The following is a 20,227-nucleotide window of genomic DNA, read 5'->3' on the forward strand; positions in this document are numbered from 1 at the left end:
TTGCGCACTCTGCCTCGGTGGTCTGGGGTTTGCCGGTTCAGATCCCAGGTGCGGACCTATGCACTGCTCAGCTTGCCATGCTGTGGTAGGCGTCCCACATATAAAGTACAAGAAGATGGGCATGGATGTTAGCTTAGGGCCAGTCTTCCTCAGCAAAAAGAGGAGGATTGGCAGCAGATGTTAGCTCAGGGCTAATCTTCCTCAAAAAAAAAAAAAAGACAAAAAAAAAACTCTCACTGATTTTATGTAGATTTTTTCAGGAGTGTAAACTATGATTGGAGTCATCATTTATTTGAACACAATATTGATTCAGATAGGCATAATCTAGATATTCTTCATAATGAAATGTTTATTCCTATTTCAACACTTTATGCAGATTTCACGTAATTCTCACAGGGGGGATGTGTGGATTCAACGGTTTATCTACCTAAGTGCTCGGGACAGTGCCTGGCACACGGTGAGCTCTCAACATACACTCCTATGATTATTTTCCTATGCAGTGAATCAATCTGTCATTTATAACAGGAAAACTAGCTAACAGCCCAGGAGAATAATTAAAGGAAGATAAACCTACAGCTGTGTGACTTCTGTTAAAGTATTATGCATCCACTATTTCCCAAGTTTGTGTATACATTCAACTAACTGTTTCAAATATCACAGTCAGATCATACTGTATCTGTTGGGTAAGTTTTTCCTAGGGTCTTTGGCCTAAAGCAGTACAACTCCGACAGGATATGTCTATTAGGAAACCATACAAAAACAATGCACACTGAAATCAGGTGAGGAAGGCACTGGACCGTAACTTCTGTAACAGAGCAGCAGAGGTACCAGTGCGGTTCAGGACAATCCACCTCGTTTAGGTTTCAAGTTCTCTCTTTACACTGTGCATTGTTTGACTTCTGCAGAAACATTTTCACTCTGTTTTCTTTCATATAGAAACACTAGGAGCTGTTTTCTCTAAGTAAAAAACCCCATTAGAAAAGGGACTCGTAAAAAGCAGTGCAGGTGTCTGGAGACTGAAACGAAGCACAGGGCTGCCAGAAGAGGAGTGAGTTCCTAAATGGGCTCAGCAGACCTATCAACACTGATTTTCGAGTAAATTATAGAGTCTAACATATGCAAGGGATCTGGAATGACATTTTCTGATCTTTAACTATAAATGACTTGTTTTTCCGTCAGAAAAGACAACTGACTCGGAACCTAACAAGTCTGTGCTACAATCAACATAATGGTGAAAGAAACAAACTGCCTCTGTTAAAACTGATTCCTGTCCCTCTTCTGGTATCAAATAAGAGGAAGGAAAATAAATGTTTTTTGTGGAGATACAAAAACATACCTGAAACCACACGATTCTGGCCTATGATATATTAACCTGAAACTTACTACTACCCAGAGTTTGGAAAAAACTCAACACCCAAATACGCCCTTTAGAGGCACAATAAAATCTTCCAAAGGTTGTCCTGATAAAAACGAGTCTGGAAACAAGGTATGAACTACCTCCACTATATTAAAAATCAAGAACAAATAAACTGAAGGCAGATTCTCTCTGAATGTACTAAATTATCAATAGGCTTCAGAGAAATCATTTCAAGAAACAGGGACCGAAGTTCCCCGGTTTATCTCGTCTACTAGCAGAGAAATTCCAAGGGCACTGGTCTCGGTGCATTTTAGGAGATGGAGCACCCAGTGTCCTTCTGAGGTTTGATATCTGGCTCCTTCACAGGTTTCACCACTTCCTCTGGTTTGGGTTTGGTCTATGGAGAAAGAAAAATACAGTGTAAGTACACTAACTGAGATTTGGAAAACAAACACTAGATCTTTCCACTTCAGACTTTGAAAAGATGCTATATTAAATTACACAACCCCAAGATTGACAAAGCTGCTCCAGAAGCTACGTATCAATGCAATTTAAGACATAATCAGAAAGCAACATTTCAGTGAGGATGAACGCCTAAATGGGTGGGGAAAAATCAAGCTAATGGCACTCAGCGTCTTTCTGAAGAGGGAGAAGCCACGCATGTGCACCCGTAAGTTTGGGAATAACTTATGACAGTAACGGGCTATCTCTCAGGGCATTATTTTAGAGGCTGAACAGGATACAAAGATAGTTATTTTAAGGAATAATGTTTTAGTATGGGTAGGAAATTATAAAAAACAACCCGATTTCAAAGAAGGAGATGTGGCTTCAAAATAATTCCGCTTCCTTTTTTGCCAGATCCCTCATCTTTTGCTAGTCAAACTTCAAATTTTCCACTTAATCTACCATTGGACTTAGTACACCAAAAGGTATTTAGATATAAATGAATAGAAGCCGTCTTATTTTAACCCTGGATGATTTCATCAGACAGTGAAATTAGGTCAAATCTTCAAATACCTTGCGTTATGCAACATCAAAACCAGAGTTTTGCTATGGTAATCTAAACACGGATGAGGCATCCTTGTGAGAGCTTTTCTCCCACAGTCTTCTTAAGGAAGTACTGACAAATTATAAAAAGGCAAGATGATGTGCTGAAAACAGTGCCAGTCAATTATGTAGAAAATCAGAAGACAACTGAGGCCCAGAAGGTCTCATCTCCAAGAGAGTTCTCCAGCAGCTTACAGCAAGCACTGGAATTAGCGAACTTAATGTTCAGAAATACAGGTACGTCTATTTACATAGGGAAAACATCAAAATGGTAACTCTGAGTTCTTTTTCAACTCGCGTGAATGAATGGAAAAAGCCCAGTCTCATACACTGTCCTCCTTGGGTCTCTTGGTGAGATCAAAGGCCGCCAGCGTCTCCGGGGTCCAGTGTGCACTCGTGGGAGGAAACTCGAAAGGCACAGGCTCCACGAGACCATAATTTGCTTTGAGTTCCAGCTGTGGGGCTTCTGTGGGAACTTTTTGAAAGTAACTGGAAAAAGCAATTGAAATAGCAATTCATTCATTTATTCATTAACTATTTGAGTACCTAGTGCTCAAGACCCTGTGTGAGACAATGACAATTTAATGTTAAGACAGAGATGATCTTCCTGCCTCCTGTGGCTTACAGGTAAGTAGGTGACACAGTGAAGAAGCCTTGTCAACTGCAACAGAATGTCATCACAGCTGTGATGGATGTAGAGTGCCAGGAGAACACAAAAGAGGGGCAATGAACCTGTATTTGGGGTTTCAGGGACGCTTTCCAAAGGAAGTGATAAAGCTAAATGAGGCGTGTTCAAGAGCTCAGCATGAGTAGATGCAAAATGTAAGGGGAAGGACGTGAAGAGACAACAGCAGGGACAAAATCGATTCTACCAACCTCCACGTGTGGTGACGAGCAGTTTGAACAAAGCTGACTGAATAATGGAAAACTGCTTGAAAGGACTGGGCAGGACTGACAAAGAGTTAATTTCCCTACTTTATAGGAAGCTGAAACCAGAGCGAGATGAATATGCAAAGGGAGTGGAGAAGATATATATAAACATGGAGAAGAACGGCAGGGAAACAGAGAAAATGAGGACCACATAAGTGGGATATATGTTAGCAACTCATGTTGACATTTTAACATCTGTTTTTATACATCATCATCAGAAGCAGAATAAAAGGTCCAAAACAAGTGACCTTTATCACCAATTTAAAGGAAAAAATCAATGCTAAACTTAAATGCAGTCTGACACAAAATCTTCGGAAATAGAGACTAACAATCTGTGACATTACTAAAACAATATTAATATTTAAACATTATATATATTATTATTATTACTAAAACAATATTGAGGTGTACTCACATAAATCCATTTTCTCTCTGACATTTTTCTAGTGTATTCTTGACAAGATTTCCGAGTTTCCTAAAGAACAAGTGTCCTGAGGGTTTGACTGTTGGGCCAGGTCCTTTGGTTTCTCCGTATTCTTTGCATAACGCTTCTGCCTTTGCATACACTGCATGGGAAAGGGAGCCAAAGCCAGTGGATTATAATTCATGGTGGGCAATGCTACCGCTCTCTGCCTAGTACAACAGCAATACCAATAATGGTGTAAGGGGGAGGTGAGTATTTTCTACAGGTTCTGGGTTTCTGGAACATTTGTTTCTTTCCTCCAATTCTCATTCCCATTCTCTTTCATGAACTCAGCCAAAATCTCTTTTAAATGCCTATTCCCCTTTATGACACAACATTTGCATTAAACTATTATTATTTTTTTTGGTTGAGGAAGATTAGCCCTGAGCTAACATTTGCCTCCAATCCTCCTCTTTTTGTTGAAGAAGACTGGCCCTGAGCTAACATCCATGCCCCTCTTCCTCTACTTTATATGTGGGACGCCTGCCACAGCGTGGCTTGACAAGTGGTGCAAAGGTCTGCACCCGGGATCCAAACTGGCGAAGCCTGAGTCGCCGAAGCAGAGCACGCAAACTCAACCACTACACCACCAGGCCAGCTCATGACACATTTGTTTTTAAAAAGGGAGTTAACAGTCTGGCAGGAATACTTACATTTTTCTGCTTCTTGGAGAGACCTGATGGCTTCACCACATTTATCACTAGCCAACAAAGTCTGACCGTGGTAACAGTAAGCCTGATAAAAGAAGCAAACTTTTAGTCAATCTTTCCCCAAATGATGCTTTCCACTATCATTGTTTTATATATGCAGCAGATAAATAAATGCCTTTGTCTATTGTTTGAAGTATCAATGCAATCCCTTACATTTTTTTACTTGAGCAAGCTTTCCCCCATCTCTGTTCATATAAAAAGTGGAATGTCAAGCCTTGAGTCAAACTAGCCTTCTAATCATGGGCTGAGAGCAAAAAGCATTTGCTGAAACCTGTTTTTAAAAATAGGGCATAGTGGATGAAGGAGAGAAATTACTTTGCTGATGCAGGGACGGGGGCGGGGGGCGGATTCTGAGGTTAAAGTCTAACCAGGTTTTAAGAGAAATGTCTGAGCCCGAAGTAGGACATATTCACTCTCTAAATGTCTCTATCACTGCAAGGATTGCGCGTGAAGGACGTACAAGGATGCCTGCAAACAGATTATAATAAATAAATAGATCTACTTAGATCTCAAAAAGGGTTTTGATTATCTTTCACATGATATTCTAATCAACCAAACAGGTAAGTTTGTTTGGTGGGTATAACAGACTGATAAGTAACTTCCAAAAGGGTGCTTACTAATGGTTCTTCACCAACCCACGTGACACACTGCATGGTAGGCCTTAAGATCAGAATCGGTAAATATCTTTCTCACGTACAGGATGAAACAAGTGAGAGAATTCTCATTACGTATGCAGAAGGTTCCAGCCTAACAGTGGGATTGAATCAAATAGTAATTCCACTGCCATAACCCAGCTCTGCGATTCGACGCCATCTCTGTCCACCCACTTCAGTTCACAATGGCTGCACTGTTGGGGAACACTCACTGAGCGCTGTCTATTATTTGTAAAATGCTAATGAAGAGTCTGGCGAGCTGACAGACCTGGCACTCAAGGGGCTGGAAAGACAGTAATTTACATTGTTTTCAGGATTATAAATACTTACATAAGCTGTGTAGAAACACATTTTCAAGAGAAGGTATTTTCTCCATTTAGCAGAGTATGCAGGCTCCAAACTGGATAAAGTATGATCTAAAGTTACATTTTAAAAAGCAAAATATAATTTCACCCTGCTTCACTAGAAGACTCCTAGTTCACGCGTTCAGACACTAAAGGCAGAATGCCACTCAAGCCGAAGATTCAAGCATTTCCACGTTTTTTAAAAACCTTGCTGTATTTAAAGTGATTTATTTTACCTTAACTATATTTTAACTATATAATGAGACTGGATAGATACCAAGGCACTTCTTTGATTTGATGGTTAACGTAACTTAAATTTAAGATAACCATAAAAATAGACATAACTAAGACTTCAAGGTAAATACAAATTATGCTATTATCTCTTTTTTAAAATTTATACAGTACAGCAAAGAGTAGTCTAGTCACCCAAGTCAGAGACATGAAGGAGACGCTCCTCTCATTCACCATCCTGTCACTGAATTGTGTATAAAACACACACACACAACATATCCTGCCAAACGTCCCTCAGCTCTCTCTTCCTCTCCATTTCGCTTTGCTGTGTCAAAGCTTTCATCACGTCCTCTACAGGCTACAATTACTAACTTCCTAGTGCTAAAAGCAGAGTCAGCCTCCTCCTCCTACACCAAGCAAGCCCATTCCTCATCCTGCAACCCTTCCTTCATAAATTCAAATCCAATCAAGTCACATTTACCTTGTATTTTTTAACGGGTCCCAAATATCTACCGAATAAAGGACAGACTGTGTAGACAGGATTCCAACCCAATTCGTGACCTCACCCGCATTACTTTCCTAACCCCTTTCTCCTACCACTCATCCCGTGTTTCAGCTAAGAGCATCTGTCTATAGGTCCCACAATGTGCTAAGTTCTTTCTCTCTGTACATACTATAGAAAGTTCTACTCTTCCCATACGCTAAAGCTTCCTAGCCAACTTTCAGCTTCTATTTATATTTCAAAATAAGGCTAAAACACCACCTTCCTATAGGAAGCACTCTCTAGCATGCCCAGATCCTCTAGATTTCTATTTCATTGCTGTCACAACCTTATTTCATGCCATAATACTGTGGTTCCATGTTTGTCTGTCTCCTCCCCTAGACGGTGAATCTATTCTACTGAGCTCTGTGTATCCAGCAACTAAAATAGTAACCTCCCCACAAACAGAAACATACACATCTTTCCTAAGTAAATGAGTGGAAAGAATAACAGGCTCATGAGAAGACCTGACTTCTAGTCCCAGCTTCCACCTGCTAGCAGTTAAATTCTCTAGATTTGTTTCTTGTCTAAATAAGGATAGTAACTGTAAGGTTGTTATAAAGACCAAAAAAGTTTCAAAAGGAAAACAGCTGCATCATTGTTAGATATAACTGGTTACAAAGTATAGCATCATCCTTTCCATTAGAAGTTAGGCAGCACGTTAACTGTAAACAGCTTTGTTTTTTTTTTTGGTGAGGAAGATTATCCCTGAGCTAACACCTGTGCTAATCTTCCTCTATTTTGTATGCATGGCCTGATGAGCAGCGTATAGGTCTGCACTTGGGATCCGAACCTGCAAACTCTGGGCCACTGAAGCAGAGAGCATGCAACTAACCACTATGCCACTGGGCCAGCCCCAGCTCTAATTCTTTCATTTTCTTTTACCTAAGATTAATAATATAATGCAGATATTGTCCCCAGTTTTCCAATGATGAAATACTCTGAGAATCTTTTTGTTTTGCTTGTTCCCTATTAAGCCAAGAGCTTAATCTGAAAAATCTAAAGACTGAAAATGTAACAACAGCATTACAAACTTACCAGCTTTTTGATAGAAATTGGCTGTTTCATATGCCAGCGCAGCAATTAGTCCAGGAGCATGCTTCAGTTCAATGGCTCGAGCGATTGTTACTGTAACATAAACACAGTCAAGTGAACGTGTAAATAAGTTCACTTGCATTCACCCTAATTTCACTAGCAAAGACAGCGTGACAATCTATTTGGGATTTTAATAATTTGTTAGAAGTTTTCACATGAAATGTAAGTTACAGAAAATGCAAACAGACAGAAAACACTGATCTTGTTGGTTTGAAATCATTTCTTTAAATAAATCACTAGCCAATTCCTAGCTAATCACACAAAATTACTGCTACAAAATAGCATGGTGTGTTGGGCTGGCCCCGTGGCCGAGTGGTTAAGTCTGTGCGCTCCACTGCAGGCGGCCCAGTGTTTCGTTGGTTCGAATCCTGGGCACGGACATGGCACTGCTCATCAAGCCACGCTGAGGCAGCGTCCCACATGCTACAACTAGAAGGACCCACAACGAAGAATATACAACTATGTACTGGGGGGCTTTGGGGAGAAAAAGGAAAAAATAAAATCTTTAAAAAAAAAAATAGCATGGTGTAAGAAAATTACTACTACAAAATTCAGGGCACTAGAGTTTTGAAATAAAGAACACACAAGCTGACAAAGTTTCTGCACTGTTTTCACATAAGTCTTCATTTATTTTCTGCCACTGAAAGGTGAAGATTTCAAGGTAAGCCAAATAGTGGAAGAGCAAAAGGAATGAGTAAGGCTGAGGGGAAAAAGATGAATTACAGAATTAATTTTATGCTGTCAGAAACGGCATGAAATCAAAATCCTCTTAAAAAGAGCCATGAGATTGTAAGGTTTTTTCCTGCTAGCTAAAACTGAAGGCAAATGGTAATGGTAATATTAGTCCTCATTATAAATTTCTCAAAACCTGACACTCGATTCCAGCTAATTTGATTTTAAAAAAAGAATTAAATGCTAATACAGACTTTCTTCAAAAAAAACCCAACAACCTTACAATATTTAGCATACCTTCTTGAGCTTCAGCCTGACACTGGATAATATAAGCGTCTATGAGTCGTGCCTCTAAATCCCGCCCCTTTTCTGCAGGTGTAATAAGCTTTGGGATATGACTTTCCTGAGAGAGAAAGAAAAAAAAAAGAAGCCAAATTTTATTTTAATCTAGGTGTTAGAGATGAAGAAAACAGAAGTTATGAGACATTCAATTTGAGGATTTATCAGAAATTTAGGGTATGGACAAAAACTGTCTAAAAAGGAGAAATATTAAGCTTACAGAGTATTTTTATATTTCTGTATAAACTTCTGTATAAACAGAAGTTCTGTATACAAAAACTTCTAAAGCTTTTCATAACCTTTTGTAAAAACAAGAAATTCAAGAGCAAAATTTGGGTCATAATAGATTGCTTAGATACGCAACTCACATTTTCATCTTAGAAAATGTTGAACTGAAACAGTAACCAAAGCTCCCTTTTGCAGGACAGCCAGAATTGGTCATTCACACTGATAACTGTCGATACAAAGAAGACTACAATTCTACAGCTAACTCGGAATCACGGCTTTTTAATCACTGTAAAAACATCTTATTTTATCATGAGAAAACCCGACAATGGCCTCCAGGAGGCCTTGAGTAAATAGTGGTTTAATCAGAATGAGGTGGGAGTAATTGCGGTTGGAAAATACATTAGTCTTTCCCCTCATTCCCATCACATCTTCAGGCAACTTAACACAAGCAGTACGTATTGATGGCCCCTCTGGCGTTTTCACTGAGAGACAATGAATACACTCAGAAGTTAGTTTTGGAGACTCATGACTGCCCCTGGCAACTGCTGCTGACAGCGGAGAGAAATGTTAAGAACCATCAATTTTTGTGCTTTGTTTTCTCTGATCTTTTCAGAAGACACAGAAAAATAAGCAGTGAATTACAACCTGAATTTTCTCATTGTAAAATTCACTGGCGACTTCTAAAATGGAGACTTCATACTCTGTAATTGGCTGCGCTCAACAACAAGGTACTCCACATAGGAAAATAGAACACACACTAGTTCTTTTTACATAATGAAGTAATTCTCCCCATCTCCCAAAGTAATAAATACAATTATTCAAGAAATAAAGCATTAATAACATATTTTTTTATTACTGTATTATTATTTCACCTTCAAATGTTTAAAAATCCCAGCTGCAATTTTCAGGCTGCGATGGACTTCCTTCGCTTCGTCTTCTGTTACGCTTAAAGACAGTGATCACATCAGTTAAAGGATGAATCCTGTGTCTGGTATTAAAACCAACAACTAACATATTATCATAAAACCAAATTAGTCCTTTGCGCTTCTCACCACTAGCTTTCTTTCTTTTAAAAAGTCTAATCTGACACTTAAAGAAGTAACAAATGCACATGAAAAATATCCAAACAGAAAACGCTACAAGTGTAGAAAAGAGAGACTCAGTCTAAAGGTCTGGACAAAGGCTTCTTGTTTTCCCTTTCAGATAATCTTCCATGCACACACAAGCATAAAATATTACACTCTCAATGCACGCACACACTTAAAAAACACAGGCATACACAAGATTCACTACTCTGCTCTTGTTTTAATCACCTAAATTACCTTAGAGATAAACTTACATCAGCACATACAGTCCAACTTCATGTTTAAATGGCTGCATATTATTCCCACGTTCAGATGCACCACAGCTGGGAGTTGCCAGTTTCGTACTGCAAATATCTACTTTTACTGTTACAAAAACTGTATTTCATTTTACTTCATTTCACTATTCCTTAATCCTTCAAAACATCTTTCACATACTTATAAGCCTTTGTATTTATTTTTCTGTGAATAGCCTGTTTACAGCCTTTGCTTATTTCCAATTGATTCACTGGTCTTTTCCTTACTGATGTCTAAGAGTATACATTATAAAAACAATTTGCCATAGGCACTGCAATTTCTTTTGACCAATCTGTCATTTGCTATTTAACTTTGTTTACGGTACTTTCACGTAGTCAAATATTCAATCTTTTCCTTTTCTTGGTTTGGGGTTTTATTTAGAAAGACTTTCCCCATGACAAGATTATTAAATTTTTCTCCCCTTTTAACACTGGGCTACAAAATCTTGATACTTAAAATACTAACATTATGAGGCAACCTTTCACTTATCAGAAGTGGTACTTTTTATCAATAGCCTGGACTTTTTCATAATGAAGCTCCATATATTTGAAAAACAACACATACGTGTACAGCCCTCCCCTTTTAACTTACTTTTCTTTTCCAGCCAGTCTTGAAGCATATTTGGTGTACCATAAAGCTACATTAAACCCCATGGAAATTAATTCAAAAACAGCATCCTGCTGGGCACTAGAAGTATAAACATGATCGTTAAATTTTGTCAATTATTGAGACAACTCTACATGAAGCCCACTGTAGATCCAACTCAAAATTATAAAGAACTGTATGCTAACTGAAAAAGGAAGAAAACAGTCCTTGTGTTTAATACAGATAGGGAAATAAGACACACACACACAATTAACAATGAATGACTAAATGTGACGGCCCAGTAAATACTTCATAACAGTAAACACGGGAGTAGTAGTTCCCAAAGGTTATTGTACACAGAGTAGCTTTAAAAATACAGATTTCTTGGGGGCCGGCCCAGTGGTGCAGTGGTCAAGTTCGTGCACTCTGCTTCGGTGGCCTAGGGTTCATGGGTTTGGATTCCAGGCATGGATCCACACACTGCTAATCAAGCTGTGCTGTGGCAGTATCCCACATACAAAACAGAGCAAGATTGGTACAGATGTTAGCTCAGCAACAATCTTCCTCAAGCAAAAGGAGGAAGATTAGCAACAGATGTTAGCTCAGGGCCAATCTTTCTCACCAAAAGAAAGAAAGAAAGAAAGAAAGAAAAAAAAATACAGATTTCTGGGACTTAACTCCAGAAAGTCAGAAAGTCTGGGAGGGGCCCAGAATCTGCATTTTTAACAAGTGCCCAGCTGATTTAAGAAAATGGTATTCAGAGCAGAGATGATTTCCAGCTAAACGGATTAAAGAAAGCTTAATGGTATATATAGAATCCGAACTGCGCTGTGAAGACAGCTGGAAGGGAAGGAGGACATCCCAGCTGAGGAAATGATGCTGTTAAAGCACAAGGAAGTACAAAGATATTTCTGACAGCAGTGACCCAACTAGCTTGACTGGAGCAGCAGGGAAGATGGGCAAAAAGCCAAGCCGAAGGGAAACTGCAGGAGTTTGAATGCCAAGCCAATGAGCGTTCTACCAGGAAAAAGGTCTCAAAAACAAGTATATTTTATATCTTCTTAGTTTCCTTCAGACTCTATTACAAAGAAGATGGGAAAAGCTTTTTAAGCAAATAATACTAATTTTTAATCACTATTGTTCTGATAAAAGCCTGAAAACTTTATCTCAAATGATGAAGTAATGAAACAGAAAACCCTTATTTTATACACATAATACTCAGATACAGAAGAATCACCAAAGGGAAGAAAGCCGAATCACGATTCTACTTTGTATTTTTTATTCAGTTGTTGCCTCCATCTTAAAAGGAATGGAGACATGGAAACTTTTTTTACATTTAAAAAAAAGATTTTTTACAAAACATATAGTAATTAAAAAATAACTTATAAACTATCCTGTTTAATATATAACATACAAACAGCTATGAACAAACTTCTTAAAACAATTTCACCCTGCTGAAAAAATATTTAATGCACAGTTTAATAGTTTATTCTTTTCAGCATTGAGAAGTTTCAAATGAATTACATCTGGTAATCTATTAGGCATATCTAATTCATAACTTTACCTTTAAATAATAAGGTATTTTTGCTAATTTACATAAAATCTCATGAGTAACCCTCTCCCTTATCCTTCATCTATTCCAATCTGCCTCGCCCCCAAGCACTCCATTACTATTGTACCACATCTAAGTAATAGTCAAAGCATATATAGTTGTATAAACATTTTTCAGAACAGATAAATACCAATAGCACACTTTCTATTGAATGAGTAGCAATCAAGAATAAAGCAATTTAAAAATGTCAGACATAATGAATATTCAGTATTAGTACTTATGGTCTCCACCACATAATTCTTCATTGTCTTCTGAAACTATGCTGAAAAATGCTGTTGCAAGGAATTGAAACTTGGCATGGTGGGGAAAAAGTGCCAAATTTATGTAATGCAAAACACTTCAGAATCTGCCAAATGTTTGCAATGTAATGATAGAGATATGATTCTTTATAAAAAAAGTCTTTTTAAGAAAAGTATCCCTTAATCTTAGATGAAGAACAAACAGGTCACATAAAGAAAAGCATAAAATGAGGACCTGGAAAACCATATCCCAGAATATTAAAATTTGGAAAGGATCCATAGTCCCCAATTTTCTACCCAATTTACTAATTCTAGTACAATATTCCCAAGGAAGGAAGGAAACTAACATTTATTGAATGTCTACTGTATGCCTGGCATTATCTTAGTCACTTAACATAAATTTTCCTATTTTGTTCTGCACAAAAGCCCTGTATCTGGAACCCCAACACACAGCTGCAAAAGCAGATGTTGACACAGTGAAAGACCCGAGATTGCACCCAGGTCTGCACGAGGCCAGAGTCCACACTCTCCCTCTGTAATGCCTGCCCTGCTCTTCAGCAGTCTCCAATTCCTCCCCTTCTGGTTTTATTAAACGGTAATTCTAAAGCAAACTGAGATAAAGCTATATGACCATTTAAACCACCCAAGGCGTAAAAAAAAGAAAAGTTAAATTTAGCACCTTTATGATCTGTTTCCTGTTATAATTAGATCTCTTCTAATTAATTTCAAGGGAGTGAAAAGAAAGTTCTGAGGGTAAGTTTTTAAAAACAGCAAAAACGGTGCAGAGAAATTAGGAAGAAAACAAACACTGTGAGTCAAAAGAGAGAGTACAGAGCTGGGGTGGAATCAGGGAGAAAGCGAGAAAGACAGAGACTGACCCAAGACATCGGAGTTATCCATCAGAACAGAAAAGTAGGGAAAACCCACAATTCTTCCCTACTTGAATGTAGGCAGAGGTTAAAGGCCAGGTTTGGGTCCCAAATTCCCAAGCCATTCTCTCTGTGTTACTAAAAGTCAAGGCTATTCAATTCTAGTTAATATTTGTATTGATTATCTCAAAAAAAGATCTGGTTCAGGAGAAACAAATTACATTCTTACTTAACGGAATCTATCAGGTCAAAAGTTTTCAATTACTTTCCTGATAAGAGAAAATGCTGATCAGATCTATATTTTACTTCTTCAAATACAGAGCCTAAGAGTCAACCACTGGCTAAACAGTGACAGAAATGGCTTCAATTTAGTACCATTAGTATTGCTTACCTTGGAACCTGTCCTTGCAATGTATCAGTCCACTTGAAATTTTGAATATATCGTAACTTGCTTTCTTGGGTAGATTCATCCAATGAATTTATGAAACCTATAAAAAGGTATAAAACATTTCCATTTTAGAAGAAATATCAAGTGTTCTTTCTAGAACATTTTTCAGACAATGACTTTTCCAGGTACCCGACTGAAACTCCTCGCCTCTCTCTCCTTTTCTATATCTCACACCTTCTCCTAAGGTAATGCAACATGAAATATGTACACGTTTCATTGTCAAAACATTGGAAAGACCATATACCATCCTTACATTCTCACATTTTTGAAACTCAAGCATGCTAAATACAGCCTAGAAAACTATTCAAACGTGAAATGTCTAAGAATTAAATGTGAACTTCTGCGTAGTGGCTTGTTTAAAAATTCTGAGATTCAGGCCCTGCCCAATCACGTAGCAGTTAAGTTCACGTGCTCTGCTTCAGCAGCCTGGGGTTCGCGGGGTTCAGATCCCAGGTGCCGACCTATACAATGCTCATCAAGCCATGCTGTAGCAGGTGTCCCACATATAAACTAGAGGAAGATGGGCACGGATGTTGGCTCAGGGCCAATCTTCCTCAGCAAAAAGAGGACTGGTGGTGATGTTAGCTCAGGGCTAATCTTCCTCAAAAAAAAAAAAAAAAAAACAAATCTAAGGCTCATATAAACAACTAACCTTGTAAAAGTGAAAAATATGAATCTGCAGCATTCTTCATCATTTCTGGATTACAGCTCAAATCAGTGAACAGTTCCAGCAGCCGTGCTCTGGATGACCTCAAGTCACTCAGAGGAGACAGAAAGAGACATACTAAGTACACAGGAATGAAGGTAACCAGGACTAACACTGGAGGTGAGTGAAATTTCTAGTAATAATTGTCCTAAAATTTGTAAACTCAGTCCAATTAAAGGGGCAAATCAGGGGCCGGCCCCGTGGCCGAGTGGTTAAGTTCGTGCGCTCCGCTGCAGGCGGCCCAGTGTTTCGTTGGTTCGAATCCTGGGCGCGGACATGGCACTGCTCATCGGACCACGCTGGGGCGGCGTCCCACGTGCCACAACTAGAAGGACCCACAACGAAGAATATACAACTATGTACCGGGGCTTAGGGGAGAAAGAGAAAAAATAAAATCTTTAAAAAAGAAAAAAAAAAAAAAGGGGCAAATCATGGATACAATTACGTATAAAAATATACAGCAAGTTTTAATTTAAGAAAATCAAACAAACACAAGCATTTAAGATGGGAGGAAGGAATTAGGAATGAGTAAATTAAACTGATCAGTTCACAAGAAGTTATTTGAAAATGGAAATTTAACATGTTTGTGCATGATTTTAGTATCTCCTTAAAATTTCAAAATTTGATCTTATATCAAAATATACTCCACTAAGGAGAAAACCATATTTTAAAAACGAAATTGTATTCCATAATTCAATACACACATAAAGAACATGTAAAAGCACACGGCTGTAAGTCGTTTCAGAACTGCTGCCTTGTCTGCATTCTCCTTTACTTCTCTGCAGCAAAGGCTGCAGACCCACCCTTTCCATCTCGAAATTCTTTTCTCCCTTGATTCCAATACCACGAAATTTCCCAGGTTCCCCTCTTCTCTCTAAAAGTTTCTTTTATGCTTTTTCCTATGTCCCCTTCTCACTCCCACATCCAAAAATGTTCAGTCTTTGGCTCTCCGCTTTTCCCTCTTGTGAGGTCTCATCTATTAGTTCAACTTGACATCCAACCCTGCATCTACATCATCCGCTCTAACTCGGCCCTGTTCCAGTTGCACATCTCATTTCAAGGCAACTTCCTCAGCGAGGCTTCCAAAAATTATATTACACGGACAATGATGGAAGACACCTGCATGTAAATGACTAAAGACAGACTATATTTAAACTTTAAGCACCAAGAGGGTAGGGACTGTATGCCCAGACCTTGGGAGGTGCCTAGGACAAAGCACGTACTCAAGGTTCTTTGTTGGGTGAAAGAACACTAACATTTCAAATACTTTAAGAGCTAGAGGGCTATAATGCAGCGGCGATGATCAGAAGGGAGCACAGACTTCATCCTGAACGGTCTAGGTGGAGTGGTTTTCATTGGCACTTGCTCTAAGGAGCCCTATTCCAAGAAAGTCTATACCAACAATTACAGACAGCTGAACCAAACAGGATGAGCTACCTCATGAATTTGCTGTTATTTAACTAGAAACTGGGAAGGAGTAATTCCCGGACTGGGAAAGTCTGAATTCTTAAGACTTATTCTAGACTCAGAAAGTCTGCTAGCTATTTCCAGTAGGAGCTCAATCATCATTTGCAACCCAACTTGTGTAAAGCTGGATTCGTCTTAAAATCACAGAATTTGAGAAAAATGTACCTTAGAAATACCTAATTTAGGCTGTTCATTCTGTAGATAAGTAATTAGACCCAAAGAAGTTAAGAGACTTGCCCAAAGCTAGAGACGAAACAGTTAAGCTGGGACCAGCCTCTAGAAGCCTAAGATCAGGGGTTGGCAAACTACAACCTGTAACTTGTTTTTTTGAATGGCCCACAGCTTATTTTTGTAAAAATGAACAAAGAAGAACACGCAACAACTGTATGTAGTCCACAAGCCTAAAATGTTTACTATTTAGCCACTTACAAGAAAGGTTTGCTGACCACTGGTCTAGATTAATAAGCCAGTTTTTCTGCTTTTTGCTCCAATTACTTCTTTCCACAAAAAGCAGCAACTCCTTTGATTTTCCTGTACTGGTACCATCAATATCTTGATCATCTAGGTTCTATATCTCATAGAGACTGACGCCTTTTCAAGTTCCCAGAGCAAAGCAGCCAATCCGGCCAGCTGACTCCTCCTTTGAAATCTCTCTTGCGTCTCTCTCTTCTGTTCCAGTCAAACTGCTCTATTCACTGTCCCTAGAACAAAGGTTTTCCTGACAGAAATGACATCCTCCGCTCCCGTCTTACTATCTAAATCAGGGGTCAGAAAACTTTTTCCGCAAAGGGCCTGAAAGGAAGCATTTTAAGCTTTATGGGTCATAAAGTCTCCAATGGGACTACTAAACTCTGCTGTTGGAGAGGAAAGCCCAAAGGCAGCCAGGGACAATATGTAAATAAATGGGGGAGAGGGTGCCACAGCTGTGTTCTAACAGAACTCTGTAAAAATAAGCAGTGGGCCAAATCTGTGGAATGTAGGTGGGTTTTTTTTGGTGAGGAAGATTGGCCCTGAGCTAATATCTCTTGCCAATCTTCCTCTTTTTTTCCTCCCCAAAGCCCCAGTACACAGTTGTATAGCCTGGCTATAAATGACTCTAGTTCTTCTATGTGGGACCCCTGTCACAGCTTGGCTTGGCGTGAGCAGTGCTAGGTCTGTGTCCAGGATTCAAACCAGTGAACCCTGGGCTGCACGTTAACATAACCACTCGGCCACAGGGCCAGTCCCAATGGAACATAGTTTGCCAACTCCTGATCTAAGCCATACAATTTATTTAAACTCCAGCTCAAGTCCTTTCTCCTACACGAACGCCCTGAAGGCTACTCTGGGTCACAGGGATCTCCCCCTGCTCAGAACCCAATGAATTTACTATCTGGCCAGTTAACAACATCCATTTACCACTGCGTGGAGTCTCTTGTCCTGTTGTAATATATAGCTTAACTCTTCTGTTGTGACGGCTGTAGCTTCTCTGGGACTCCATTACTGATCTAAAATCAAGGACCCTGGGCTAGATGACTGCCCAAGTTGAAATAATCTAGGATGTAACTCTTCACCACCATTTATAAGTTTACAAGGAGCCTAAGGTTAGGGACAGTGTGCTGCATACTTCCGTGTTGCCCAGGGGATCTAGAAAAGTACCTTGTACCCAAGGGTGGCCCATCACTACTTGATGAGAGTGACTACTTACCTGCAAATTTTTGAAGCAGCAGGGCCACTGGCTACACCATAGTAGTTAAAAGAGACAGGAGCTGTGGCCTTTAATGGGTTCCTATGAAACCAATGTGTCATTTTCTCCAGATGTTCCCTACAGACAAAAAAGTAAGAAATCTAGAAAAATTAAAGATAAAACATTTAACAATGTAAATAGTATAAAAGCAATTTTTAAAATAAAACTTTACTACAGAATACATATATTTTTATATAAAATGTATATAAAACACACATCTATAAATAAAATGCTTCATTGCCATACGTCAATCTTGTTTTGTCTATTTAAAGCAGTCTATATTTAGATCAGGCCTATAAACAGCATTTGGAAATTTGTCCACAGTAACCACAATGTTAAATATACTGGAGCAGTAATGCTCAACTTTAATGTACATAAAAATCACCGGGGGGGGGGGGGTCCTTGTTAAAATGCAGGTTCTATCTAATTCAGGAATCTGGGGTAGTAACTGAGATACTGATGTCGCTGGTCCCCAGATGACACTTTAGCAAAGTACTAGCCTCTGGCTGAACAGCTGGAAGTGAGAAGGGCACGGGACGAGATGAATGTAATTTCCAAAATGGGTTCAAATGGTGACCCGTATTTAGACTGCTAAGGTACTTGAAAGAAAGAAGTTTTAAATTCTCTGTATTTCCCACATGATATTGCTGACACCAACTGACTGGTTATAGCCTGTGTTCTGTAATAGATACACTTTCCACAGAATAGCTAGTAAGAATCAGTATTTTTATGATGAAAAGACAAGAAACTTGATCAATAACTTCTATCCTAAAAACCAAAATATTTGAAAAACTAAGTGAAATGCTAACTTTAAAAAATTAAGTTCCACATCTTTTAGAATTAAAAAAAAAAAAAGTAGTGTGTCACTTGCCTAAAAGTCCTTGGGCAGACAGTGAACATAACACAGGAAAGCCTAACCGAAGGCTTAAATATAGCAATTAGATTCCAGGAAGTCACAGACAAGAAATTCTGATAAGGGTTAATTAATTTGAAGCCATTATATAATGTTATCAGTCGACTTTTCTTATTGAGAAAGAAAACGTGCGTTGCAGTGTATGACATACCAACTTTAAGCTCCTCCCTTACCATGTTTACTTATTCAGGACAAAACCGGTTTGTGAGAGCACCAAGTACTTAGTGAAGAGAAAATGCATTGTGTACACAATGAAAAACTGGGCAAGTTCATTTATGACTCAAAACATTTAACAAGCCCTTTAAAAAAAAATAGTCGCAATCGTGTAAACATCAACCCTGTAAACCTCCTTTATAAGCTAAGTAAACGAATACAGCATCTACGCGCATGTCAATCAAGCTGTCAGAGATAAAGGCACACAATACGCTGAATTTTGTGACAGCAAATTTCCTACCAATACTCTTTCGAGGCGGCCTCCCACTTCCTGGATGAAAATGTCTGAGTTTCTGTCTATCTGCACTTTAGGAATGACGAACGTTAAGTACTGATTCTCCGCCCCTGCCCCGTTTTCCCCGTTCTGAGACCCAAGTTTTCAGGAATCCGGAGGGTGGGGTGCAAGAACAACACACCCACCCAGCGGCGAGGGTGCCATTACAGCCACCAGCACCACATCCGGGTCGGGGCTGCCACCTGACCCGCCTCCACAGGAGAACATCGATTACTCACACGGGTCCCCCACTCGGGAGATCCGGGGTCCCCGGGGGAGCCTACCTGACCGCCGCCCCGAGCTCTTAGCGCCCACTTCCTGTTTACCACCCAGCCTCTTCCTCCCGGCAGGGTCCCGTGCAGGCGGCGGGCGGCGGCCGTGCGCAGGCGCCAACCCTAGCGTGCCCCTCCTCCTGAACAGGCATTTCTGTGGACAGCCGATACTACCTACCCGCGAGAGGCGGGCAGCCGGCGGGGCACCAAGCCCCTGTTAGGTTATAAGACCCCCAACTGCCAGTGGAGACGGGGGTAAGGGGTTCGGCAAATCTAGCTCGATTCGCGGGGCCAACAGGGATTTTCTTTCGTTTGTTTCAAGGCATTAGAAGGAGGCTGTTGGACCCCTATCCGGGAGTCCATGGACACTGTGTGTAAGGGGGTGACTCTATTGCTTGGGACTCCAGGGAAACGACAGGGGTAGGGATATTACTGGGAAATGCACGTCCTTAGAACACACTTACCGGATTCCTCAGTCTGAACAGCAGTCCCCCCGAGGGAAGAAAGGCAGTGTCCGCGTCCGCAAGCGACGAGGGGAGAGAGTCGGAGCACCGAGGCTACTGAGCTAGAGCGACGAGCGACGGGAACCAGGCCTGCGCCGAGCGGAGTCACGTGGCCCGGGCGCCCATGACAGCTACCGAGGCGGCAGTGCGCACCGCTTCGGGGCGGAGGCCGCCGCGTTGTCGCAGCCCCCTTCCAACACTCCGTTCCTCAGCCCTCTCCTGGTTCCTCCTCCCTAGTTTTCCCTCTTGAGCGGCAGTCTCTCTCCCAAGGAGAAAGAGCAGAGGCCGCCGGACCTCCCAAGCCGAGGAGGAATGCCGCAATAGCGATGGCGGCCGCTCGGGGGAGCGGGGCGGCCTCAACCTAACGCGGGGCGGGCCTCGGGGGCGGGGCCTCGGCGGGGCGGCCGCTTC

At 40.3% G+C, this 20,227-nt stretch overlaps 1 protein-coding gene across 4 annotated transcripts; it reads right to left on the reverse strand.

Annotated features, from left to right (window-relative positions):
* Positions 1 to 258: 258 nt before the first annotated feature.
* Positions 259 to 20,116, reverse strand: BROX (BRO1 domain and CAAX motif containing). Of its 4 annotated transcripts, none has more exons than XM_046679021.1 (13): positions 19,778 to 20,116; positions 17,603 to 17,719; positions 14,395 to 14,501; positions 13,686 to 13,782; positions 10,581 to 10,676; positions 9,483 to 9,555; positions 8,341 to 8,446; positions 7,315 to 7,404; positions 5,491 to 5,576; positions 4,451 to 4,532; positions 3,750 to 3,900; positions 2,734 to 2,893; positions 259 to 1,754 (listed from the first exon to the last, which is right to left on the reverse strand). In XM_046679021.1, the coding sequence occupies exons 2-13, from the start codon at positions 17,701 to 17,703 to the stop codon at positions 1,668 to 1,670; spliced, it is 1,236 nt and encodes a 411-aa protein (XP_046534977.1). In that variant the 5' UTR covers positions 17,704 to 17,719; positions 19,778 to 20,116; the 3' UTR covers positions 259 to 1,667. The 4 variants fall into 4 exon arrangements, with proteins under 4 accessions (XP_046534977.1, XP_046534975.1, XP_046534978.1 ...); XM_046679019.1 differs by having other exon boundaries at positions 17,603 to 17,742; XM_046679022.1 differs by lacking the exon at positions 19,778 to 20,116 and adding an exon at positions 19,326 to 19,418.
* Positions 20,117 to 20,227: the final 111 nt, after the last annotated feature.

This window comes from Equus quagga, chromosome 12 (genome assembly GCF_021613505.1).
Source record: "Equus quagga isolate Etosha38 chromosome 12, UCLA_HA_Equagga_1.0, whole genome shotgun sequence".
Classification (NCBI taxonomy): Eukaryota; Metazoa; Chordata; class Mammalia; order Perissodactyla; family Equidae; genus Equus; species Equus quagga.